General features: G+C 53.0%; 1 protein-coding gene across 1 annotated transcript in view; it reads right to left on the reverse strand.

Annotated features, from left to right (window-relative positions):
- Window positions 1–22,756, reverse strand: part of MIS18BP1 (MIS18 binding protein 1) — a 173,332-nt gene that overhangs the window by 54,737 nt on the left and 95,839 nt on the right. The window contains exon 8 of the mRNA XM_075330177.1: window positions 390–535. Within this exon, the coding sequence (XP_075186292.1) occupies window positions 390–535 (146 nt within the window). The remainder of the gene's footprint in view (window positions 1–389; window positions 536–22,756) is intronic.

Here is a 22,756-nt window from a genome sequence, read left to right on the forward strand (position 1 = left end):
TAGGTGCATCCCAATTTATATCTAGACCGAACTGCTATCATAATCCATGTTATATTAGGTGTTAATGTTAACTTGGCCATAAGATCCTGGTGCCACCCTGGTTCTTTAAAGATGAGCAACAACCATCCTGTCGAGAACTGCAGCACAGGTCCTACTGAAATGGATAGGACCAAAGTTGCATTTCTTGACGGACCGAGCGGAGTATATAGGAACTGTAATGCGGCCATTGAGATGATCTAGCCTCACAATCCATCTGTGTTTTGGAAATTTTTTGACACTTGGGAATTAAAAAACTTTTATAAGGGGCTACTGCTCTGCCGTCAGTAAATTTTAATAGAATTGGGGGGGGCTTTATCTATCCAAAAACAATTACAATCCGGCTTACTCACAAGTGATTGTGTCAGCATGTCTTTTCCCGCTTTAATGATACTTGTATCCAGATGACAGTCGACCGATAACCGCTCCCCGCACCAAAACTTCAGGAGGGGCTTTATCTGCCGACCACAGCGGCTTGTTGTAGACACACATGAGGTTTCTGTAAAGCAAGTAAGACCATATATTATATACACATGCGCTGGATCTGTATATTTTTCTGCTCCATTGAGCCACTCCAGGTGTTGGTGATGATTGTGGCTTATACCTATTGATGGGGGGTCCCGGACTGTAAAAGTCCAGATCCACGCAGTTTTCAGTGTTTATTTACTTTCACTTACATAGACCCTCCCCATTACTAATCTAGTGGCAGCTGCAGGTTGTTGTTAACTACCTATTACCACGACTGCCGCCCCACCAGGGCAAAGAAGGGAATTTTGTTTACTTACCGTAAATTCCTTTTCTTCTAGCTCCAATTGGGAGACCCAGACAATTGGGTGTATAGCTTCTGCCTCCGGAGGCCACACAAAGTATTACACTTAAAAGTGTAAAGCCCCTCCCCTTCTGCCTATACACCCCCCGTGCATCACGGGCTCCTCAGTTTTGGTGCAAAAGCAAGAAGGAGTAAAAGTTATAAATTGGTTTAAAGTAAATTCAATCCGAAGGAATTTCGGAGAACTGAAACCATTCAACATGAACAACATGTGTACACAAAGAACAACAGCCCGAAGGGAACAGGGGCGGGTGCTGGGTCTCCCAATTGGAGCTAGAAGAAAAGGAATTTACGGTAAGTAAACAAAATTCCCTTCTTTGTCGCTCCATTGGGAGACCCAGACAATTGGGACGTCCAAAAGCAGTCCCTGGGTGGGGAAAATAATACCTCGTAATAGAGCCGTACCACGGCCCTTTCCTACAGGTGGGCAACCGCCGCCTGAAGGACTTGCCTACCTAGGCTGGCATCCGCCGAAGCATAGGTATGCACCTGATAGTGTTTCGTGAAAGTGTGCAGGCTCGACCAGGTAGCCGCCTGACACACCTGCTGAGCCGTAGCCTGGTGCCGCAAAGCCCAGGACGCACCCACGGCTCTGGTAGAATGGGCTTTCAGCCCAGAGGGAACCGGAAGCCCAGAAGATCGATAAGCTTCGAGAATTGGTTCCTTGATCCACCGAGCCAGGGTTGATTTCGAAGCCTGTGACCCTTTACGCTGGCCAGCGACAAGGACAAAGAGTGCATCCGAACGGCGCAGGGGCGCCGTACGAGAAATGTAGAGTCTGAGTGCTCTCGCCAGATCTAACAAGTGCAGATCCTTTTCACACTGGTGAACTGGATGAGGACAAAAAGAGGGTAAGGAGATATCCTGATTGAGATGAAAGGGGGATACCACCTTAGGTAGAAATTCCGGAACCGGACGCAGAACCACCTTGTCCTGGTGAAACACCAGGAAAGGGGCTTTGCATGACAGCGCTGCTAGCTCAGACACTCTCCGAAGTGATGTGACTGCTACTAGGAAAACCACTTTCTGTGAAAGGCGTGAAAGAGAAATATCCTTCATTGGCTCGAAAGGTGGTTTCTGAAGAGCCATCAGTACCCTGTTCAGATCCCAGGGTTCTAACGGCCGCTTGTAAGGAGGGACTATGTGACAAACCCCCTGCAGGAACGTGCGTACCTGTGGAAGTCTGGCCAGGCGCTTCTGAAAAAACACAGAGAGCGCTGAGACTTGTCCCTTAAGAGAGCCGAGCGACAACCCTTTTTCCAATCCTGATTGAAGGAAGGAAAGAAAAGTGGGCAAGGCACATGGCCAGGGAGAAAAACCCTGATCAGAGCACCAAGATAGGAATATCCTCCACGTCCTGTGGTAGATCTTGGCGGACGTTGGTTTCCTAGCCTGTCTCATAGTGGCAATGACCTCTTGAGATAACCCTGAAGACGCTAGGATCCAGGACTCAATGGCCACACAGTCAGGTTGAGGGCCGCAGAATTCAGATGGAAAAACGGCCCTTGAGACAGCAAGTCTGGTCGGTCTGGTAGTGGCCACGGTTGACCCACCGTGAGATGCCACAGATCTGGGTACCACGACCTCCTCGGCCAGTCTGGCGCGACGAGGATGGCGCGGCGACAGTCGGACCTGATCTTGCGTAACACTCTGGGCAACAGTGCCAGAGGAGGAAACACATAAGGGAGCTGAAACTGCGACCAATCCTGAACTAAGGCGTCTGCCGCCAGAGCTCTGTGATCTTGAGACCGTGCCATGAATGTTGGGACCTTGTTGTTGTGCCGTGACGCCATTAGGTCGACGTCCGGCATCCCCTAGCGGCAACAGATCTCCTGAAACACGTCCGGGTGAAGGGACCATTCCCCTGCGTCCATGCCCTGGCGACTGAGAAAGTCTGCTTCCCAGTTTTCTACGCCCGGGATGTGAACTGCGGATATGGTGGAGGCCGTGGCTTCCACCCACATAAGAATCCGCCGGACTTCCTGGAAGGCTTGCCGACTGCGTGTTCCCCCTTGGTGGTTGATGTATGCCACCGCTGTGGAGTTGTCCGACTGAATTCGGATTTGCTGGCCTTCCAGCCACGGCTGGAACGCCTTTAGGGCAAGATACACTGCCCTTATCTCCAGAACATTGATCTGAAGGGAGGACTCTGTCGGAGTCCAGGTTCCCTGAGCCCTGTGGTGGAGAAAAACCGCTCCCCACCCTGACAGGCTCGCGTCCGTCGTGACCACAGCCCATGATGGGGGAAGGAAGGATTTCCCCCCCGACAGAGAAGTGGGGAGAAGCCACCACTGAAGGGAAGCCTTGGTTGCCCGTGAAAGGGAGACTTTCCTGTCGAGGGACGTCGACTTCCTGTCCCATTTTCGGAGAATGTCCCATTGAAGAGGACGCAGATGAAACTGCGCAAAAGGAACTGCCTCCATTGCTGCTACCATCTTCCCTAGGAAGTGCATGAGGCGCCTCAGAGGGTGTGACTGGCCTTGAAGGAGAGATCGCACCCCTGTCTGTAGTGAACGCTGTTTGTCCAGCGGAAGCTTCACTAATCGCTGGAAGAGTATGAAACTCCATGCCAAGATATGTCAGAGATTGGGCCGGTGTCAGATTTGACTTTGGAAAATTGATGATCCACCCGAAACTCTGGAGAGTCTCCAGAGCAATGTTCAGGCTGTGTTGGCATGCCACTTGAGTGGGTGCCTTGACAAGCAGATCGTCTAAGTAAGGGATCACCGAGTGTCCCTGAGAGTGTAGGACTGCTACCACTGCTGCCATGACCTTGGTGAAGACCCGTGGGGCTGTCGCCAGGCCGAAAGGTAGTGCCACGAACTGAAGATGTTCGTCTCCTATGGCGAAACGCAGGAAGCGCTGATGCTCTGGTGCAATTGGTACGTGGAGATAAGCATCTTTGATGTCGATTGATGCTAGGAAATCTCCTTGGGACATTGAGGCGATGACGGAGCGGAGCGATTCCATCCGGAACCGCCTGGTTTTTACGTGTTTGTTGAGCAGTTTTAGGTCCAGAACAGGACGGAAGGATCCGTCCTTTTTCGGTACCACAAACAAGTTGGAGTAAAAACCGTGACCCTGTTGCTGAAGAGGCACAGGGATCACCACGCCTTCCGCCTTCAGAGTGCACACCGCCTGAAGAAGAGCATCGGCCCTCTCGGGGGGCGGGGATGTTCTGAAAAAACGAGTCGGAGGACGAGAGCTGAGCTCTATCCTGTAACCGTGGGATAGAATGTCTCTCACCCATCGGTCTTTTACCTGTGGCAGCCAGGCGTCGCAAAAGCGGGAAAGCCTGCCACCGACCGAGGATGCGGTGTGAGGAGGCCGAAAGTCATGAGGAGGCCGCCTTGGGAGCGGTTCCTCCGGCGGTCTTTTTAGGACGTGACTTAGACCGCCATGCATCGGAGTTCCTCTGATCCTTTTGAGGCCTTTTGGACGAGGAGAACTGAGACCTTCCCGTGAGCCGAAAGGACCGAAACCTCGATTGTACCTTCCGTGGTTGAGGTCTGTTTGGTTTGGACTGGGGTAAGGAAGAGTCCTTTCCCTTGGATTGTTTAATGATTTCATCCAATCGTTCACCAAACAGGCGGTCGCCAGAAAATGGCAAACCGGTTAAGAACTTTTTGGAAGCGGAGTCTGCCTTCCATTCACGTAACCACATGGCCCTGCGGACTGCCACCGAATTGGCGGATGCTACCGCTGTACGGCTCGTAGAGTCCAGGACCGCATTAATGGCGTAGGACGCAAACGCCGACGCCTGAGAGGTTAAGGACACCACTTGCGGAGCAGATGTACGTGTGACTGCATTAATCTGCGCATGACAAGCTGAGATAGCTTGGAGTGCCCATACGGCTGCGAATGCTGGAGCAAAAGACGCGCCGATAGCTTCATAGATGGATTTCAACCAGAGCTCCATCTGTCTGTCAGTGGCATCTTTGAGTGAAGCCCCATCTTCCACTGCAACTATGGATCTAGCCGCCAGTCTGGAGACAGGAGGATCCACCTTAGGACACTGAGCCCAGCCCTTGACAACGTCAGGGGGGAAGGGATAACGTGTATCCTTAAGGCGCTTGGAAAAACGCTTATCTGGACAAGCTCGGTGTTTCTGGACTGCCTCTCTGAAGTCAGAGTGATCCAGAAACATACTCAATGGACGCTTGGGAGACCTGAAACGGAATTTCTCCTGCTGAGAAGCTGACTCCTCAAGTGTAGGAGCTGGTGGGGAAATATCCAACACCTGATTGATGGTTGCTATAAGGTCATTCACTATGGCGTCACCATCAGGTGTATCCAGGTTAAGCGCGGTCTCAGGATCAGAATCCTGATCTGCTAACTCCGCTTCATCATCCAGAGAGTCTTCCTGCTGAGACCCTGAACAGTGTGATGAAGTCGAGGGAATTTCCCAGCGCCCCCGCTTAGGCGGCCTGGGACTGCGGTCCATGTCAGAGACCTCACCCTGGGACCCATGGGTCATCCCAGGAGCACTCTGCAGCTCCAATTGAGGAGGGCCTGGGGTCAATGATTGAACAGTGCCCGGGGCCTGAGTCACCGGTCTGGACTGTAAGGCTTCTAGTATCCTAGCAGACCATTTATCCATAGTCTCAGACAGTTTGTCAGCAAACACTGCAAACTCCGTTCCTGTCACCTGGACAGTGGTAGCAGGTGGTTCTACCTGGGCCACCAGTAGCAGAGGCTCCGGCTGAGTAAGTGCCACAGGGGCCGAGCATTGCACACAATGAGGGTCCGTGGAACCAGCCGGTAGTATAGCCGCACATGAGGTACAGGTTGCAAAGTAAGCCTGTGCTTTGGCACCCTTGCTATTTGCAGACGACATGCTGTTGTCTCCTCTGAGTACAATCCAGGAGGGTATATAGCCAAAAATCAACAGTGCGACAGTACAGTGGTAAATGTATAGCATATAAGCATATATATATATGTACACTTCTGCACTCAGTGGGGCCAGCACCTCAGGTGCTGCTTACCGACCACTCAAGCGGTTGTGTGATCACCAGAATCCCTGCATGGGCCTCCCAGAGCCTGTTGTCTCTCCTCTCCAGCGTTAGAAGTGCTGACAGGAATGGCTGCCGGCGTTCTGTGGAGAGGAGGGGGCCGTGGGCGTGCCCTAGAAAGTGCGGGAATCTGGAGCCCCAGTGTGCTGTATGAGGGGGGAGGAGGATACAAGTATGCTCCAACCCTCAGCACTAACGTCCTGTGCAGCGTCCCGCCCTTCCCCTGACTGGCAGGCCTGGGGGCGGGAATATGCGGTACTAGGCCGCAAAAACCGGGGACTAAAGTAATAAGCGCGGCCGGCATATAAGCGCGGTCGGCGCGGTAGTCCCCGGCGCACAAACACACCCAGCAGTGCTGAAGTGTATATGGCCACCAGCGCTCCATGCGCGGTTCCCACGGGGACACAGAGTACCTCACAGCGCGGCCGGCGCGGCTGTCAGTGGCATTAGTCCCCGGCGCACTAACACACCCAGCAGTGCTGCAGTGTGTGTGGCATCAGCGCTCTATGCGCGGTCCCCACGGGGACACAGAGTACCTCACAGTAGCAGGGCCTTGTCCCTGTCGATACTCGGCTCCTGTCAGCAGATTCCCCAGGGGCTGCGGCGGGAGCACGGTCTCATGTGCCTGGAGACCGATTAGGATCCCACTTCACCCAGAGCCCATTAAGGGATGGGGAAGGAAAAGAAGGGAATTTTGTTACTTACCGTAAATTCCTTTTCTTCTAGCTCTTATTGGGAGACCCAGACGATTGGGGTATAGCTACTGCCCTCCGGAGGCCACACAAAGCACTACACTAAAAAGTGCAAGGCCCCTCCCCTTCTGGCTATACCCCCCCGTGATATCACGGGTTCTCCAGTTTTAGTGCCAAAGCAAGAAGGAGGAAAGCCAATAACTGGTTTAAACAAATTAACTCCGAGTAACATCGGAGAACTGAAAAACCGTTCAACATGAACAACATGTGTACCCGCAAACAACAAAAAAATCCCGAAGGACAACAGGGCGGGTGCTGGGTCTCCCAATAAGAGCTAGAAGAAAAGGAATTTACGGTAAGTAACAAAATTCCCTTCTTCTTCAGCGCTCTATTGGGAGACCCAGACGATTGGGACGTCCAAAAGCTGTCCCTGGGTGGGTAAAGAAATACCTCATGTTAGAGCTGCAAGACAGCCCTCCCCTATGGGGAAGCCACTGCCACCTGCAGGGCTCTTCTACCTAGGCTGGCGTCCGCCGAAGCATAGGTATGCACCTGATAATGTTTGGTGAAAAATGTGCAGGCTCGACCAGGTAGCTGCCTGGCACACCTGTTGAGCCGTAGCCTGGTGTCGTAATGCCCAAAACGCACCTACGGCTCTGGTAGAATGGACCTTCAGCCCTGAAGGAACCGGAAGCCCCGCAGAACGGTAGTCTTCAAGAATTGGTTCTTTGATCCATCGAGCCATGGTGGCTTTAGAAACCTGCAACCCCTTGCGCGTACCAGCGACAAGGACAAAAAATGCATCAGAGCGGCGCATGGGCGCCGTGCGAGAAATGTAGATTCTGAGTGCTCTCACCAGAACTAACAACTGTAAATCCTTTTCATACCGGAGAACCGGATGAGAACAAAAGGAAGGAAAGGGTATATCCCGATTAAGAAGAAACGCGGATACAACCTTAGGGAGAAACTCCTGAATAGGGCGCAGCACTACCTTGTCCTGGTGGAACACTAGGAAGGGAGCCTTGAATGACAGAGCCGCCAGCTTAGACACTCGCCGAAGCGACGTGATCGCAACCAGAAAGGCCACTTTCTGTGACAGGCGCGAAAGGGAAACTTCCCTCAGAGGCTCGAAATGCGGCTTCTGGAGAGCAACTAGTACCCTGTTCAGATCCCATGGATCTAACGGCCGCTTGTACGGGGGCACAATATGACAAACCCCCTGTAGTAACGTGCGCACCTTAGGAAGACGTGCTAGACGCTTCTGAAAAGAACACGGATAGTGCCGAGACTTGCCCTTAAAGGGAGCCGAGCGACCAACCTCTTTCCCAACCAGATTGCAGGAGGGAAGGCAAAGTAGGCAATGCCGATGGCCAGGGAGACCCTCCCTGAGCAGAACACTAAGATAAGAATATCTTCCACGAGTTGTGGTAGATCTTGGCAGACCGCGGCTGGCTAGCCCGTCTCATGGTGGCAATGACGTCGTGCTCACGGTCGACCGACGGTGAGATGCCACAGATCACGGTACCACGACCTCCCCGGCCAGTCTGGGGCGACGAGGATGGTGTGGCAGCAATCGGTAGCTGGAACTGTGACCAATCCTGAGCCAAGGCGCCTGTCGCCAGAGCTCTTTGATCGTAAGACCGCGTCATGAAAATCGGGACCTTGTTGTTGCCGAGAAGCCATGACGTCGACGTCCGTCTTCATCCTGCGTCTACAGAATTCCTGCAAACAAACGGGTGCAGAGCCCATTCCCCTGCGTCCACGCCCTGGCGACTGAGGAAGTCTGCTTCCTAGTGTCGTACGCCCGGGATGTGAACAGCTGATATGGTGTATGCTCTGTCTTCTACCCATAGCAGAATCCGCCGGACCTCTTGGGAGTCTTGTCGACTGCGTAGTCCGCCTTGGTGGTTGGTGTATGCCACCGCTGTGGATAGTCCGACTGAATTCGGATCTATTTGCATTCCAGCCACTGCAGGAAGGCTTGCAGTGCAAGATACACTGCCCAGAGCTCCAGACCACTGAGTTGAAGAGTGGACTCCTCTGAAGATGGTCTTTGACCGTCTGGAAAAGCTAAAACTCGCCTCTGGATGAGGCGCCTCCTTGAAGGAGAGACTGTCCCCTCGTCTGTAGTGAACGCTGTTTGTCCAGCGGAAGCTTCACTATCGCTGAGAGAGTGTGAAAACTCTCCAGGAGATGCCAGCGATTGGGTTCAACCTTGAAAAGTTGAAGACCCACCCGAAACTCTGGGAAGGGTCCAGCGCCATGTTCAGGTTGTGTTGGCATGCTTGTAAAGGAGAGTGCCTTGACCAGTAGATTGCCCAAGTAAAGGATCACAGAGTGACCGTGAGAGCGCGGGACTGCTCCCTCTGCTGCCACGAACTTGGTGAACACCCTTGGGGCTGTCGCCAGCCAAAGGGTATGGCTACGAAACGAAATATTCTCGTCTTTAATAACGAATCGTAGCCAACGCCGGTGCCTCGGAGCAATCGGCACGTGTAGATAAGCATCCTGATGTCTATTGAAGCTAGGAAAACTCCTTGAGACAGAGAGGCAATGACGGAGCGGAGTGATGCCATCCGGAACCGCCTGGTTTTCACGTGCTCGTTAAGCAGTATAAAGTCCAGAACGGGACGGAAGGAGCCGTCCTATTTTGGCACCACGACCAGGTCGGGGCAAAATGCGTATCTGGTTCCTGAAGAGGAACAGGGATTACCGCTCTTTCCGCCTGCAGAAGAGCCTCGGCTCAGTCGGTGCGGTAGTTTGAAAACAAACTGACTCTCACTCACAGGCCCTCAACCTGCGGTAGGTAAATGCCGCTAAAGCGGGGGAGTCTGCCCCCCCGCGGTTGCGGAGTGAGAGGGCTGAAAATTATGAGGAAAACGCTTTGGTAGCGGATCCTCCGGCTGCCTTCCCCGGGCGTGAATTGAGCCCGCTAGGAATCTATGCCCTTCTGGGCTTTTTGAGTCGTCTTGGATAGTTGAATGATTTCATTCAACCCTTACCAACAGACTATCACTAGATAAAGGCAACCTGGTTAAGCACTTCGTTGGAAGCAGCCTCTGTTCCAATCTCTCAACTACTAGCCTCTGCGTAAAAACACGGAGTTGGCGGATGCCACTGACGTCCGGCTCGTAGAATCTCGGACAGCAATAACAGCATGATTCGCCATGCCGACATTGCGAGTTAAAGACGCTGCTGGGACCGAGAGTACCTGTGACAGCGACCCTCTGCGCAATACTAGCTGAAATAGCTTGGAGTGCCTTCACGGCTGCGACTGCCGGAGCAGCCGACCTGCCGATAGCTTCATAGACAGATTGCAACCAGAGGCCAATCTGCCTGTCAATGGCCTTTTGAAGTGAAGTCCTATCCACCACTACAACTATAGATCTAGCTGCAAGCATGGAGATTGGGGGATCCACATTTGGATACTGGGTCTAGCGCTTGACCACGTCAGGGGGAGCGACACGTGTCTCATTAATACGGTCGGAGAAACGCTTATCGTGATAAGCGTGTCGTTTCTGGACTGCGTCTCTGGAGTCAGAGTGCTAAACAAGTACTCAATATATAGAGATTTCTCTTGCTGTGAAGCTGACCCCTCCACTGGAGGAGTTGAGGGAGAAATACCCAACCTTTCGTTGATGGACGCAATAAGATTATTCACTATAGCGTCACCATCCGGTGTATCCGGATTGAGAGCGGTCTCAGGAACAGAGTCCTGAACAGCTACGTCTGCCTCATCGTACAGAGAGTACTCCAGCTGGGACCTTGCCCAGTGATGTAGTCGAGGGCTAATGCCAGCGAGCCCGCTTAGGCCATCTGGGACTGTCGACCGTGTCGGATGCCTGCTCTCTGGGATGCCTGGAATCACTCTGGCGCCTTGAGATGCTCCAGATCAGGGCGGCCAGGGTCATTGCAACCATATTGCCCACGGTCTGCTTGGGGTGCAAAGTCTGTAAGATGTCAGTCATAGTCACAGACAATATATCAGCGGAAAAACTGCAACTTCGTCCCTGTCTCTGGACAGAGATCACAGGTGGTTCCTTTGGCCACATATAGCAGAGACCCCGGTTGAGCAATTGCACGCACTGGGGGTCCTGAAACCGTATGACATGCAGTACAAGCAGCATAGAAAGCCCGTGCATTGGCAACTTGTCTTTTCCTGCTGTTGTTGTCTAGCTATCTAAGAGCCTAGCCGAGGATAGCGACCGTACAGTGAATAGTCATACAAGCATGAAGTACAAATAAACACTTCAGCACATGTAGTACACGCAGCATTGAAAACTTGTGGCTTGGCACATTTGCTCTTCTGCTGCTGTTGTCTATTTATCTAGGAGCATGAGACAAGGATAGCGACATACAGTGAATGTATAGCATACAAGCATGACAGTAAACACTGCAGCCCATGCAATCCAAGCAGTATTGAAAGCTTGCGCGTTAGCACCCTAGCCTTTCTGCTGCTGTTGTCTATTTATCCAGGAACATTAGCCAAGGATAGCGACATACAGTGAATGTATAGCATACAAGCATGACAGTAAACACTGCAGCCAATGCAAGTCAAGCAGCATTGAAAACTTGTGCCGTAGCACCATTGCTCTACTGCTGCTTTTGTCTGTTTATCTGGGCGCATTAGCCAAGAATAGCGACATACAGTGAATGTATATCATAACAATAAACCGTGCAGCACATGCAAGCGAAGCAGCATTGAAAGCTTGTGCCTTAGCACAAATTGCTCTACTGCTGCTGTTGCCCAATCTGACAGTAAACACTGCAGCACATGCAAACGAAGAAGCATTGAAAGCTTGTGCCTCAGCAGCAGAATAGCGACAGTACAGTACAGTGCATAGCATATCAGCACACAGCCCAAAAGCCCACTTCAGCATTAGTGGTGTCAGTTGCTTACCGCCCGCACAAGAGCGGGTGCGAGGTCGCCCAAAAACCTGTGACTGGTTCCGTTCTCCCAGAGTGGAAACCATAATGGCTGCCGGCTTCTCTTCCCCGTCCTGTGCAGAGGGGCGGGCCGTGGGCGAGCCCCAGCCAAGAGCGGGAACCCGGCGTCTCACTGTGTTCAGTGAGAGGGGGCTGGAGAATGCAAAGCAGACTCCAGCTCCCTGCGCTGAGCTACTGTACAGCGTCCCGCCCCTCCTCTGACTGGCAGGGCTGGGGCGGGAACGAAACGAAAACTAGGCCGCAAAGCCGGGGACTCTAGTAATAAGCGCGGCCGTCCTATGTGCACGGCCGACGCCGAAGTCCCCCGGCGCACCACAAGTCCCAGCCGCGCCACAATGTAAAAAACAACCAGCAGCGGCCGGCGCGGCCGTTTTCAATACATAAATTCACTCAGCAAAGCTGCAGTGAATAATAGCACCAGCGCTCCGCGCTGTTGTCCCCGGCGCACTAACACTCCCAGCAATGCTGGTGTGTGTGGGCGCGATGTGCATGGGAACACAGAGTACCTTGATGTAGCAGGGCCCTGTCCCTGACGATACTCAGCTCCATATCCAGCAGGTTCTTTTGGGTCTGTGGATGGAGCTCGGTCTCTGTGCCTGGAGACCGGTAAGATCCCACTTCACCCAGAGCCCCTCATGGGGATGGGGAAGGAAAACAGCATGTGGGCTCCGGCCTCTGTACTAGCAATAAGTACCTCAACCTTACAACACCATCCACGGGTGAGAAGGGAGCATGCTGGGGGCCCTACATGGGCCCGCTTTTCTTCCATCCGACATAGTCAGCAGCTGCTGCTGACTAAAATCTGTGGAGCTATGCATGGATGTCTGACCTCCTTCGCACACAAAGCTAAAACTGGAGAACCCGTGATATCACGGGGGGGTATAGCCAGAAGGGGAGGGGCCTTGCACTTTTTAGTGTAGTGCTTTGTGTGGCCTCCGGAGGGCAGTAGCTATACCCCAATCGTCTGGGTCTCCCAATAGAGCGCTGAAGAAACAGCATGTGGGCTCCAGCCTCTGTACCCGCAATGGGTACCTCAACCTTAACAACACCGCCGACAAGAGTGGGGTGAGAAGGGAGCATGCTGGGGGCCCTGTTATGGGCCCTCTTTTCTTCCATCCGACATAGTCAGCAGCTGCTGCTGACTAAGATGTGGAGCTATGCGTGCATGTGTGCCTCCTTCGCACAAAGCATAAAAACTGAGGAGCCCGTGATGCACGGGGGGTGTATAGGCAGAAGGGGAGGGGCTTTACACTTTTAAGTGTAATACTTTGTGTGGCCTCCGGAGGCAGAAGCTATACACCCAATTGTCTGGGTCTCCCAATGGAGCGACAAAGAAAGGTTAGTAAAGTTCCGGGACTGTTGCATCTAAAATCGATGCAACAATTCCAGGTGGCTCCAAGCTGCTATTTTTACTCTGGGGTGCGGCCCAATAAGCATGGGTCTCCCCAGCCTGAAAATACCAGCCCCCAGCTGTCAGGCTTTATCTAGGTTGGGAATCAAAATGAGGGGGGACCGCACGCTGGCTTTTTAAGTACTTATTTCAATAATGAAAAAAGTAGATTTTGGGTACTCACCGTAAAATCTCTTTCTTGGAGCCTTCATTGGGGGACACAGGAAACCATGGGGTGTATGCTGCTGGGACTAGGAGGTGACACTATGCAAATAAGAAAGTTAACTCCTCCCACGTAGTATACATCCACTGACCGGAGCTGAGGAAATCAGTTTGTGTAAAAGCAGTACGAGGAGAAGCTTGAAAACCAGAACATTCCGGATCCATTGAAGTCTTAGAAAAGGGCGGGTGCTGTGTCCCCCAATGAAGGCTCCAAGAAAGAGATTTTACGGCGAGTACCCAAAATCTACTTTTCTCTGTCTCTTCATTGGGGGACACAGGAAACCATTGGACATCCTAAAGCAGTCCCCAAGGGTGGGAAGAGTAAAACCCAAAACAGGGTTAGCAGAGACAAGATTCTTTGACCAGAACCTGGTCCTAGACCCCGTAAGGAACCCCTACCCGGCCAGGGGCCGAAGTACAGGAGAAGAGTTAGAGTACTTAGGGAGTACTAAGAACTAGTGTAAAATACATGGGGAATAGGATGATCAGGAGAAACTGCATCCTCTGAGGTCTGTACCTTAGAAAGCTAAGGAGCTAAGGCTACTGACAGCAATAGGTCGAGCTAAGAAGAAAAAACCCGACAGGCCCTGAAACTACGTTTGAGAGGGGAAGAATGAGCGAAGAACTAGGGCACCTGGTAGAGGTAGGTGCCAGCTAAGCGGAGGCTAAAGGAGCCTTGGCCCATTATTGCCGCAGGATGACTAGATGGGAAACTGACCGCCTAAGAGGGTGCAAGGGAGTCGAGATACTCGAGAAAAGTGTAAAGGGATTCCGCCATAGGGGAACCTGACCTGTTGATTCTACAGCACCTGAGAGAAGTGACTCTAGTGGACGAACCAGCCTGCAGGCGGGGAAAAAAATATGGGAGACAATTCCCCTGTGTATGGAAGGGGTCCAGAGAACCTGTGAGGTTCGGAGAAAAATGATAAGGTTAAGGAGCCTAAAATAATTCCAAGAACCAATTCTCACTATGACGTGACGGACAGGAGAAGGGAGTCCTAGCATCTATAATGACGTGACTGGGAAACTCGAACCCTGGGATCGGGTACTGGGTGACCCTTGCGGTGAATTATGGGAAGGAGAACTCCCATAGGGGAGGGCTCCTGTGAATGACAAAAGGCACAAGACCTGGCATGTATGACCTGAAGTGGGAGAAGGAAGAACCCTTTCGAGGAGGACTCCGAGAAAGGGCTCGTCCTATGTCGTCGGCTGAAGCGCTAGCCGACCAGGGGAGTGACTCCTATCCCTGGGGGGTGGCAAGGAAGATGTGACGGAAGAATGAATGAAATATTCTTATTATTATAAAACGCGTCATCACGTCACAACAAGATGTGACGACGAAGGGAAGGAAATGAGTGAGAATATGAGAGTATGAATGGTTTGGCAGGAACTTGCAGGAATGCACAAGCGTCTGAGACCAAGCGGTGGAGAGTGGTCGCGGAATTTGGTATGTCAGGGTCATCGGAGAGATCTAGCATATCCCCAAAAGCCATTCAGAATGACTACGAGAGGGGGAAAAAAGGTAGACCCGGGGCAGGGAAAATGAAGACCCCTCTTGGCCTGAAACGGAAGCAGGTCATGTCTAGGTGTTAACTGAGATTGGCAGATCAGACGTGGACCAGTCGCTGCAGTGTTGAGTGTTCGGGTGGAAACACCCAGTGGTCTGAGCATTCAGGGCTCCCTGAAGAATTCTGCTGTGGAAAGTAGACAGACAGTTATATGAAACCTTACAGCTTGTCCGGAAGAGTGGGCCCAAAGACTGGGCCGTCAGGATACTAGAAGTCCCTTGGTGGAGCTGGTCCTCCGTGGAATCAATGCTGGTTAGACGATCCTGTGCCTGGTTCTTAACTTCATCTGTCGACTGTGAAGGGACTGAGGAAATCTGATCTCTATCTGAAAGAGAGAAAATGTAAGAAAAGATATATGGTTTTAAACCTTTACAGTGCCTGGCCGGAACCCTAGTGGGGGGTGCGGCCAAGGCTGTTCTAGACTAAGGAATAGGCAGACACCAGAATTACCACGAACCACCCGGGGACGGTGGCAGGAAGCAAAAAGGACAACCAACTGGTTAGCGGACAGAGCTGCACCTTGCTTACCTCATTTTAAAACCAAAATGACAGCTATTTCAAGAAGCGATGCAGCCAACGTACGGTCAAGAGAGAAAAACCCTACCTTGTGGCTACCTTAGATGAATGGTGCGAGGTCGGAGAAGGTCCCGGGCCACTGGGAAGGGACCAAATGAGAGCTGCTGCTGCTGTGCTGGGGTCCGTGGTTGAAGCAGGAGAAAACCCCCAGGTCACTGGGAAGCGACCTGATGACAGTTGCTGCCGTACCACATTAGGGGTCCATGGAGACCACAGTCCTCGCCTCAGTCGAAGAAGACGGAGATACCTGACCCGCCAGGTGAGGTAGTACGTTTGACTCGCTGGGTCGTAAGCGGGCAACACCTACCTGTTACGGTATCCAGCATCTGGTCTGGAGACCGCTAGCCCCTTGGATAGCGGACAGGACTATCGATCTTGAATACTGGCACTGAAAGTGACAGTTGCTGCCGTACCTGAGACCAGAGTCCTCGCTTCAGTCAGAGATGAAGGAGATACCTGACCCGCCAGGTGAGGTATTACGCTTGAGTCGCTGGGTAGTGAGCAGGGCAACACATACCTGTTACGGTAACCAGCTTCTGATCAGGAGAAAAGCTAGCCCCTTGGATAGTGGGCAGGATCAGTGATCTTGAATCCTGGCACTGAATGCGACAGCTGCTGGCGGGCCGCCTCATGGGGCAGTGCTGGATGGAGCTCTCGCCTAGGTCGAAGATGAGCGGAATGCTGAACAAGGCACTCAAGCCTGCTGCTGTATCCGGCTTCTGGTGCTGATAAGTGCTGGCCCATAGGTAAGTGGGCAGGCTCCCCAGATCACTCTCACGCTGTAGTAGACCAGGGGATATAGAAACGCTGCACACAATATATAGAGGGTACGTTTCAGAAATACTAGCACACCGGATGGTGGGTAGGTGGATGGAGAAAACACTGGATAGTGGATACTGGCACCTTGGTAGATGGGCCGACATATAGAGACACAGGTACACAGGCAAGTGGACAGGTCTATGGAACCCTCAATCAGAATGGCGGACGGGTTGATAGAAAAAAACCTTTAGCACACTGAAACTGACAGGTGCAAGTAGAGACCTGACACCCTAAACAGTGGGAAGGTTCAAACAACGCTGTTACAGTGGTGTAGACAGGTGCGTATGGAAACCCTGTTACACTAAGTAGTGTAAAGGCTTGTGAAAACCCTGATACACCAGAGCAAACAAATATATGTGGAAACGCTGGCCCACAGAACAGCGGGCAGGATCCCCAAAGCACCTGGTTATTGGAACATCAGGCTTGACGCAGACAGTGGCACACTGAGAAGTGAACAGGTACAGGGAAACGTTGGCACACAGGAGCAGGTCAGTGCCTAGAGAAACGCTGGCCCACTGGATAGTGAACAAGTAGGAGACTAGCACACCGATGAAAACTAGTACATAAAGATACCCAGGCACACTGGTGTCACTTGCGCACAGGTAGAGACTAGTGTAGAGAAAAAAGGCAACTGCGCACTGTAACCGTCAGGTGGCACGCAGAGACACTGACACGTGGGACAGAGGACAGGTACATGGATACACAGGGCGTAGGCATGGAACACACTGGAAAAAACTGACCGGTTCACGGAGACACTGGAACGATCATGGAAAGGCCAAGTCATGGACCGCCGGGTAACAACGTGTGTAGCGAGATGTGAACTTCTGATTGCTGGGTAAAGCGCTATAATCTATCCGTAACCTGACGGATAACCAGGTGTAAGGAGAGTACTCTGGGGAAGATTTAGAATGCTGTAGTGACATCCGTAATTTGTGCCACAGGCGCATAATACCGCTGGACACCTAGGATTAGTAATTAGTGCTACCGGCGGTAAATATCTGGGAGACAGAATGGCAAACTGACAATGAACACCCAGAAATCAGGAGCACATCTGGGCTAGGAAAGATGTGTGTACAACACAAGACAGAAGACAATAAAATTGTGCGACATACGGCTGCTTCACAAGCGGTATCCTAGTGAATGGGCCTGTCCCCTCACCAACAGGACTGCATGTTCAGGGAGAACAGTACCCTGGAGAATGAGCCCTGAGGGGGGGTTAGGTGCCTGTTGGAGGGCTCAGATGTGGCGCACTGAATGCTGCAAGAGCGCTGACAGACTCCGAGGTCAGGGGAGCAGGGGCCTAATCACTGTCAGAGGGGAGCGCTGGGTCCAGCACTGCCTGCGGGTGAGTGTAGCGTCGCAAACCTGCGGCGGTGGTGGCGCAGACAGCCTGGGAAGGGGGAGTCGCGGCGGTGCCAGGAACGCTTACCCGGTCGGTGGAGCGAGCCTGGCGGCGGCGCAAGCAGCGCTCACCCGGGCGGAGCACGGGCGTGGCGGCGGCGCCTGCAGGGTCGACCTACCCGGGCGGAGGAGGTCGGAGTTCGCGGCGGCAGCAGCGCCGCTTACCCGGTGGGAAGGGCCGGTGAAGGCGCAAAAATGAGGCGCGCCGGGATTGGCGCCCGGGAGTGACGTCAGACGCCGGGAGGAGGACCGAGGCCGCGCGAGGTGAAAAGAGGCGGGAGATTTGAAAAACCCCGCGCGCGCAGACAGAATACCGGCTGAGAGCGTGGCCTGGAGGGCGCGCAGATACTGAGGGGGCCGCAAAGCCGGGGGCTAAATTTTGAAGGTAGGCCGCCGGAGAGGGACGCTGGGTCGCAATGGAACCGCGGGCCGCAATGGAGCCGGGGGCTAAAGTTTAAAGGCAGGCTGCCGGGGGATGGGGGGGGGGGGACGCCGGGCCGCAAAGGAGGCAGGGACTAAAGTTTAAAGGGAGGCCGCCGGGGAAGGACGGGGTGGGACGCCGGGTAGTGGACGCCACGGCAGGGGGGCCGATCGGGGGAGCGCAGGGAGGCCACGCTACAGGAAGCTACGGGGGCCTGGGGTGGGGCTCTAAGGGAGATATGGGACCCCCTGACCCAAATGGAGAAGGGGCTGGAGATTATGTAGACGGGATCCCTCCCCCCCATAACCCGGGACGGGGGAGTGCAGAGTACTTACCCTGAGGTCCCGGCTTGTCTTGAGGTGATCCTGGATGCATCCTGGGAGGCGAGTGAAGACATCTCGACGGTCGTCCCGGGGATAGGGGAGACCGGAAGGGTACCTCTCCATCCTAGGTACGGTCTTCGTCCTCCTACCCCACAATCAGGCTCGGGAGCGAGAGAGTTTTTGGGGAGGGGGGCAAGGACCATCCGCCTGTCCCTCTGTGCGGATGCCCTCCAAACAGTCTAGAGAGTGTTAGGGGGGTAGGGTCCTGCCAGACAGACACGGAGGACAACGGAAGTGGTGGACGGACCCCACTTCTGTGCGACCGGTCTCTATGTGGGAGAGCAGGGTGAGCGATTACACCCTGTCGCCTGAAGAGCTGTGTCTGAAAAACAAAGGAAAAAGATTAATAAAACACAACAATACAAACCTGAGGGGCTGAGAGCAGCCCCTGCGTGTCCAACCTCCTCGGACACTAAGCAAAAACTGATTTCCTCAGCTCCGGTCAGTGGGTGTATACTACGTGGGAGGAGTTAACTTTCTTATTTGCATAGTGTCACCTCCTAGTCCCAGCAGCATACACCCCATGGTTTCCTGTGTCCCCCAATGAAGCGATAGAGAAAACAAAAACACAAAAAAAGCCGCATTTGGTTCCTCTTATTTTCATACACCGTCATGGCTGGGGGCTGCAACCTGTAGCCTTATGCTTTATCTGTGCAGGATATCATTCAACAATTTTTTATTTATACTGTACGATAGACCCGCAGACCGGGTCTGTGATTGGAAGCATTACACATGCGGTCACTCAGCGTGAGGGCACGTATGACTGCAACCAGACGCTGGTGAGCGGGGAAAGCAGTGCATATGCATGAAGGCTAATGCGCGGCTCTGAAAATGAATGATAGGCCTGGAAGCAGTTACAGGTGCGCCGGAGCCTCTGTTAATACAGCGCGCCTGCTCCTATCCCTTCTACCAACATTTTTAAATCACAAGATTATGGTCCCCATAGACAGTCCCGGTTATCTGAGAGTCCGCCCATCACTACTTATAACCTGTACGGGGCTCAGGGAGGCATAAAAGGGCAGAAAGTCCACAAGTGAATGCGTCTCTGCTCCTGGGAAACTGCTGTGAGCAAAGCAATTGTTTGGTTAGCAGCACTAGGCCCAGATATGGCCCCTAACGAAAAGTCCTGACTCACCAGTCGGACCAAGATTTATTTTGCATCATTTGGATTTGCTGTTTTACGAAACCAATTAAACTAGTTTGAGTACAGTTGAATCAAACCTGCCTGGTGTGAACTGTGACTGAAGCACCAGTCTAGGCCAGGAGATGGCAATCTTATAAGCAAAATCCCCACTCCTGTCACATATGGTGGAGAATGCAGGCACAAAAATCCAGCAAGTCTGGTTCACGTACAAAGCCAAACACTGCAGATAAGAAAAAAACTAGTACGAGTACTAGTAATCCATCCGCGCAAACAGATTTATACTTTGGGAAAAATTTATTCAAAAGGAAAAAATGTTTTTCTACTATATAAAATAAACCGCACTTATTAATAGGATTAAAAAAAATCAGTGATATTATCGATTACAAATTAATACATGTGTACACAGATTACACTGGGGAACGCAATTTTTTAGGAGTTAGGTCAGACAACTGTTCTTAATTAATTTTTGGATGCTGAATCCAGAAAGGATCTCAGTTTTTCTCTATCACGTCAAGTTTTTGAACTATAGGATTTTTGTCGTCTCAAAAATATGTAAACCACTGTACCTAAAGTGTGTTTTTTTTTTTTAAATAGTACAAATATGAACAAAAAATGAAATATTTAAGAAATAGGCATGACAAATGTTTTTTAACACTATCATGTTTTTTACAAAGGATATATATATATATATATATATATATATATATATATATATATATATATACTAGAAGGTTGCCCGATTCTAAAGCATCGGGTATTCTAGAATTTATTGTTTAGTTAATGTATAATTTTTGTTATATATATTAGATGTTGTTGCGTGTAGTTGCTAAGTGTTTGTGTAGGGGCTGTACATGTTCTGGGTGTTGTCTGGGTGTGGCGGGGGGTGATAGCGGTGTTGTATGTGTGTTGCGTTGTTTGTGGAGCGCTGTGTGTCTGTAAGCGTTGTGTGTGTGTTGCACGGTTTGTGTGTGTGTGGTGTGTTTTGGGGGGAGGTATGTTTTGTGCAATGTGTGTGTTGTGCGGTATGTGCGTATATTTATGTATGCCGCGGTGTTTGTGTGTTGAGTGTTGTGTGTGTGCGGCATTGTCTGTGTGTGTGGGTGTCTGTGTAGGGCGGTGTTTGTGGTTCTGTGGTTCCCAGTGTGTGTGTGTGTGTGTGTGGTGTGTTGTGCAGTGCGCGTGTGTGTGTGTGTTGGGGGGAGGTGTACACCTCCCATCGTGCCCCATCCCCCATGCTGCGCACCTCCCATCGTGCTCCATCCCTCATGCTGCGCACCCCCCATCGTGCTCCATCCCCTATGCTGCGCATTCCCCATCGTGCTCCATCTCCCATGCTGCGCATTCCCCATCGTGCTCCATCCCCTATGCTGCGCATTCCCCATCGTGCTGCATCCCCCATGCTGCGCACTCCCAAACGTGCTCCATCTGCAATGCTGCGCACTCCCAAACGTGCTCCATCCGCCATGCTGCGCACTCCCAAACGTGCTCCATCCGCCATGCTGCGCACTCCCAAACGTGCTCCATCAGCCATGCTGCGCACTCCCAAACGTGCTCCATTCGCCATGCTGCGCACTCCCAAACGTGCTCCATTCGCCATGCTGCGCACTCCCAAACATGCTCCATCCGCCATGCTGCGCACTCCCAAACATGCTCCATCCGCCATGCTGCGCACTCCCAAACGTGCTCCATCCGCCATGCTGCGTACTCCCAAACGTGGTCCATCCGCTATGCTGCGCACTCCCAAACGTGGTCCATCCGCCATGCTGCGCACTCCCAAACGTGGTCCATCCGCCATGCTGCGCACTCCCAAATGTACTCCATCCGCCATGCTGCGCACTCCCAAACGTGGTTCATCCGCCATGCTGCGCACCCCCCATCCATGCTCCATCCGCCATGCTGCGCACTCCCAAACGTGCTCCATCCGCGATGCTGTGCACTCCCAAACGTGGTCCATCCGCCATGCTGCGCACTCCCAAACGTACTCCATCCGCCATGCTGCGCACTCCCAAACGTACTCCATCCGCCATGCTGCGCACTCCCAAACGTGGTTCATCCGCCATGCTGCGCACTCCCAAACGTGGTCCATCCCCCATGCTGCGCACTCCCAAACGTGGTCCATCCCCCATGCTGCGCACCCCCCATCGTGCTCCATCCCCCATGCTGCGCACCCCCCATCGTGCTCCATCCCCCATGCTGCGCACCCCCCATCGTGCTCCATCCCCCATGCTGCGCACCCCCCATCGTGCTCCATCCCCCATGCTGCACCAGCATCAGCCTCTCTGCCCACAGCATCAGCCTCTCTCCTTCCAGCCTACCCGAGCCTCAGCCTCCCACAGCCTCTCTTCTCTCAGCCTCCCCCCTCCCCCTCCCAGCCTTCCCCAGGATCAGCCTCTCTCCTCCCAGCATCAGCCTTTTCTGTCCCCAGCATCAGCCTCTCTCCTTCCAGCCTACCCCAGCCTCAGCCTCCCCCAGCCTCTCTTCTCTCATCCTCCCCCCTCCCAGCCTTCCCCAGGATCAGCCTCTCTCCTCCCAGCCTCCTCCAGCACGCCGTGCTCCTCTGCCGACACTCACAGATCCGATCGCATACACTCACACACACACCCGATCGCATACACTCACACACCCGATCGCATACACGCACACACACGATCGCATACACTCACGCACACCCGATCGCATACACGCACACACCCGATCACATACACTCACGCACACCCGATCGCAGACACGCACACACCCGATCGCATACACGCACACACCCGATCGCATACACTCACGCACACACACATTGACGATATCGCACATACGCACTCACACTCACAACATCCGGAGATACCACATGCTTCTGGCCATGTGATCCTCTGGCAGGTCCTGGAAGCTCACAGCACAGTATCGGCGCAGAGAAGCAAGCGATATCCCAGGATGTTGTGAGTGTGTGGATGCGATGTGATGTGTGTGTGAGGTGTGTATGAGAGTGAGTGTGATCTGATGTGTGTCTGTTGTTATGTCTGTGCGTGTGTGTATGTTACGCCGCTGCAGGACCTTGATGCGCTGGTAAGTATGCTAGCATGGTTACCAGCGTATCTCGTCCCCCGCTCGCACGGGAGCCCACACCAGCATACGCCGGCCAGGCCCAGCAATGCGAGGGTATGTGTCGGCTGGGTTTGCGGCGTACGCTGATGTGGGCTCCCGGGGGTACAGTACTCACCTGTGAGTCGTGGCTCCGTGACCGTGTCGGTTCGGGGAATGCGCGGGGGTGGGGGGGGCGGGGCCAGAGCTAGCGTGCATTGCGTGAGGGGGGCGGGGCGTGGCCGCG

The sequence above is a fragment of the Anomaloglossus baeobatrachus genome, chromosome 12 (assembly GCF_048569485.1).
Source record: "Anomaloglossus baeobatrachus isolate aAnoBae1 chromosome 12, aAnoBae1.hap1, whole genome shotgun sequence".
Lineage (NCBI taxonomy): Eukaryota > Metazoa > Chordata > Amphibia > Anura > Aromobatidae > Anomaloglossus > Anomaloglossus baeobatrachus.